Raw genomic sequence first — 5000 nt, forward strand, 5'->3', positions numbered from 1 at the left:
TGCGCTTTTATTACATGGTGGGGATAATTTTCCATAAATCTTAGCACATCGTGGGGACCGAGTGCCATTGTCTGGTCCCCATAGGTAAAAATGCTCTTTCACGCTTAAGTGTTAGGTTAAGACTAAGCTGTGAACTCAGTTTAGGTTAGGGTTAGGTATGAACCCGTAATGGTTAGGTGTAGGGTCACGGTCAGGCTAAAGAAATGGTTTAGAAATGAACGGAAGTCAATTGAATGTGAATAGAGACACAGGTCTGTACAGTATGTGTGTGTGGGTGTGTGTGTTGAGTGAATATCCATACAGTTTACAATGAATTTAGCTTTCCAGATAAATGTATCTCCTCACATTTACTAATCTGCTTCAGCAAGCTGAAACGCAGCCTATGAATTCACAAACTCAGTAAAAATCATACTCTGGCTTTTCTATTAAGCCAGAGTATCATCTCATGGTGGTGAGTTGCTGAATCAGAAAGCTTCCAAAGCAGTAGACATGGAAACACTTGTGACTTCTGACTTCAGAGGGCTTTGCTGCTTGCAAACATAAAGCTTGATTAATGTTTCTTTATGTTGTCTTTTTTACACATCATAAATTCATAATGTTCACAGATATAAACAATACAGTGACGAAGGCTAAAATGTAGGGAAACTTACAGTATTGGACTGCCTGTTTACATTTCCATGGAATAGAGGGAAATAAAACATGGACACATTACTAATGTCAGGTCCGATTATAACATAACTTATTTAACCAATTCCTTATGAGTTTTAGTATTAAAAAAAGTACCAGAATGTTTGAGAGAAATTAGACAATCTGTAGAATAAATGTAAACAGTGAGTGTAATAAAAATAAGAACACAGTAGGTTGGTTTATATTCCTTTTCTGCATTATAACGCATATATTGGCAGACACTGTCAACTATTTTTATTCCTGATTAATTCACTGTCAGAATCAGTCAATTTAATCTACATGAGTAATTAGAAAAATTTTGCAGCATATTGAGCTTAGCCAAGGCAGCCATCAGGGAGGCAGCTGCTGGTCAACTGTGTTGAGTAAAATTTGGTTAATTTAAATCAGCAAGAAAACAATGACTAAGTCATAGCTCTTATGTGGTAGCCATTAAAACACATGTGACTATGCAGCAAAAAACCACAACCGAAATCAATGGTGGCTGAAATATGAAGGCATTGACTTTAAAACGTGGAAAAAATATAAGGAAGCTTTTCACTTACTCTGACTTGTCCAACAAACAGATTAGCTTGCTCTTCTTTAACAGTGAAGTTAGAGCTGAGGATGACTTCAAATTTTGGGTCGTTATCGTTGACATCAGTCACCACTATGTTTACAGTAGCAGTGGACGTCTGAAGCAGGAAGAAAACAAAACAAAGATCAAAAAGGTTGTCTCTGTTTAAAATGATTATTTGACGGAAATATTAGTATATATATAAAATATAAAAAAATAACCCTATCACTGCACTGTATCTGCCTTGCATCTATATTGTGTCAGATGTGACAAGCATCAACTTTCGCTGAGGCATACACAATTACACATCAGCTAAACCAGCTAAAGTATTGACCACTGCAATACTTTGACACACATACATATATGTTTATATAGACAATCTCATATAATGCTATACAGGCTCTATCTACACAGAGAAACACTTACCTTGGAATCTTGATAGATCAAAAGCATCTAAAGCGCTCTAACCTGATAAATAATTAAGTTAATAATTGTTTTAATGATTTTCATGGGCTGTTTATAGGGCATTTGGAGTTTTAGATAAATGGGTAAGAAAAACAAAACCAGACAAATATATTTAGGTAGGAGGTTCTTTTGGAAAGAGCAATTTGACACCATTCACCTCAATAAATGTCTAATTTACAAGCACATCAAATGCCCCCAAACCCAGACATGAAAGGACTTGCACATCTTTTATGACAATGTGATTGAAAATGTTGAGGTATAATAAAATACACATAATCAGAGGTAACATATTACATTTGACCACAGCAAACCTTAAGAAAGCCCTATTGATCCTGGCCACACTAATTAGGAATCTGAATGAATGAACCAGGATCGATGTAGACAAATCACCATACAAATGACTTTTTTGAACCTACGTGTAAATATCTGTTTTATATAAATACTGGTCCTCCAAGATGTGGTAAGTTGAGTTGTCTACAAACCAGACAAACATACCTCTATTTTCCAATTATCAATGAATGAAGCAGGCAATGACGGTCAGATTTTGCATTTCTTATGCAGTGTACTGTATTTTAATGTACTTTTTTATTAACAAAGTGAAATTATTTACAGTTCTCCCGATAAATTACTGCTGCTTGGTTTGTCGTCCTGGTAAGGTTTACGGCAGTGAGGCGGTATTACAGGATGACTGCACAGGGATTTACCAGGTCATGATCTAGCTTCTGAGTTGAAGTGATTTGTTTTTCCATTTCACTCAGATGAAAGTCTAATCTTGTCTATCTATTTTGTTTCTGGGTCTAATATATTTGCTTTGAAATTGATTCAAACTGTCTATATGCATATTTACACCTTGCGTAAATCTAGCTATTATGTTACTATAATAAAAGGCATTCCACCTGTGATACCTATCGTTTACATTTCCCGAAGTTTAGCAGCCTTAGCAAGCAAAGCGATGTCTGCCATCTAAAGGATCACGTGTTAACATTTTGTCAATCTTAATCTCCGGGTAAATCACAAATGTAGTATTGTTTGTTTTTAGATTGCATGGCATAAAACAACAACAAAAAAGGTAATAAGGAAGTGTGCTTTAGGCTGGCTGTTTTTAGTTCTGTCCAATAATGCACCAGAGTAGGGTCAGGGCAAAAAGAAATGAAGGATTTAAATGGCTTAATATAGATTCATGCAGTAATGCAAAGGTAGCAGGTCCTCCTTTTTCAAAGTAACAGAAAATGGATGAAAGTCACAGTGGATTTGGCTGTTGCTGCAGTGGTTTTCTAACTTCCTATCTTGCCATATATTTGGTTTTGATACCCCAATGGGAAGTAGAAGTATATTTATTAATTTGTTTTCCTGAATATCCATGATAATCAAAAAAGTTAATATTTTGGTTCAAAAGTAAACCCATTCTAAATAAAATAGAGTGTTTTATTATTGTGAATGTAACTGTGGCAAGCATCTGTTGGATATAATGTGAATATGAAAGCTTTTTCTAGCTGCTCTATAAAATATATATATATATGGTGAAACAAAACAGAAGATCAATATTATATGATAGTTTTCTTGTAGCACCTATCACATAAAACTGTAAGTCATATATAGAAATTTTTAGTAAGTGACTGCTGTTAATCTTGGTGTGCAACCCAAAACATTTTTTTCTATTGGAGGTTTCACTGTCTGTATGATGCACACATAAATACATTTTGTACAGTATCAGTTTTGATTAGATAAGAGAGATGCAATTATAGTATTTATTAGGAGTAAACTCCATACAGTCAAAAAATCCAAAAAGCTTTTTTAAAAATATTGATTTAACACTAAACATTACATCGTTGAAGGAAAGTATAAACACTGCTTTTATCATCAACTTTTAAGAGGTCTCAAGTTAGATCTGAATATTATGTTTTAAATTAGTATTTTTGTTGGTATTTTGATAAGTTGTGTAAACCTAAACCCCACTGCACCGCTCATTAGCAGGGCCAACAAGGATAAGTGAATAGCTGACAACCTTAAAACAGGAGCATTGTTTAAACCCATACTGCATTTATATAAATCAACAGAGAAAATTGCATTATATACACAAGCTATAAACTTTTATTGTCATGGGGCAATTAAGCCTGCAAATAATGGTAGGGAGAGCATTTCTTTTGGGGCAAGAACATGTGTGACTGCGCGATGGAGCATGTGGGAGAAAATACTCCAGAGAAAACAGCTGTTTGAAGCTTTACTGGCAAGAGAGACAATTACCACATCAAAGACAAACATGGCATGGTTAACAGAGTCAAGACTATCGTTGGGGAATCCTTTGTTATTGTTTTTCGTCGTTGTTAATTAATAATGACACTGTAACAGCTATAAAGGACATGGCAAGGCAATGTTAAGACTCCTCACACTGGCAATAGAAAATCTATTAAATAAATGAAGCTCACCATGTGGTAATTTGTGGATTATATTAACTCATTTTTAATTTCAGGAAGAGATTAAAAGGCCAGTTAGGGTCAACATCTAAACGGTGTTTTAGTAAAAAACAAAAAACAAAAAAAAAAAAAACAGGCAAAAAGTATCTAAACCCATAGAAATTTAAATTAAAATACATACCAAAAATTCTGTCTAAATCCTTACAGTGTACATTAAGTTCTGGGCTCTTGTTGTATTATTTTCTGCCGACGTTCTAATTTTCTAAAAGTTGAACTCAAAAATTTGTGCCCTCAGATATTTGGGTGAAAATGAATTCTTACCAGAATTTACTATTGTAAAATTAAAGCAGAGAGTTGGCAGGAATGGAGTAAATGAAAAAAAAAAAATAAAACAGTAGTCTTTAGTCAGAACAATTTACATTTTATGTAAAAATCAACAGCTTGAGAAAATGTTATATCTATTTATATCTGACATTATGTCCATGAGTTTTTGCAGAAGGACTGTTCAGAGAATCCACTGCATAACTTTGAGAAAACAGGTATAACCTTTGATTTTACAAGAAAGACACATTAATGCTCTATTTAAAGGTTACACTTAGAGGAATTGTATTATAGAATCCAAATATATAAAACACATTGTGAGTGAAACATATAAATGGAAAAGCAAGAAATATGGAGAATGGATGCACCGAAATCCGGGCTTTAGCTACTTCCTGTCGTGCATAGATTTGTCTCAAAACCTTTTATTTATATACCAAAAAATGTATATATCCAAATTACCACAATTTAATTTGCTTAAAAGCAATGTTAGACATGCATCACATTGACTTTTAGTTATTCTAACTTTTTTCTTAGCTCAAAGTAAATGGGTAAGCAACATG

The 5000-nt window shown here is 33.9% G+C and overlaps 1 protein-coding gene across 1 annotated transcript in view; it reads right to left on the minus strand.

Annotated features, from left to right (window-relative positions):
- LOC107090130 (protocadherin-15-like) overlaps positions 1 to 1693 on the minus strand; it is a 78265-nt gene extending 76572 nt beyond the window's left edge. The window contains exons 1-2 of the mRNA XM_015383374.1: positions 1667 to 1693; positions 1230 to 1358 (exon numbers count right to left, since the gene is read on the minus strand). Of these exons, the coding sequence (XP_015238860.1) occupies positions 1230 to 1358; positions 1667 to 1693 (156 nt within the window). The remainder of the gene's footprint in view (positions 1 to 1229; positions 1359 to 1666) is intronic.
- Between the last annotated feature and the right edge of the window lie 3307 nt (positions 1694 to 5000).

The sequence above is a fragment of the Cyprinodon variegatus genome, unplaced genomic scaffold (genome assembly GCF_000732505.1).
Source record: "Cyprinodon variegatus isolate N-32 unplaced genomic scaffold, C_variegatus-1.0 Scaffold1, whole genome shotgun sequence".
Classification (NCBI taxonomy): domain Eukaryota; kingdom Metazoa; phylum Chordata; class Actinopteri; order Cyprinodontiformes; family Cyprinodontidae; genus Cyprinodon; species Cyprinodon variegatus.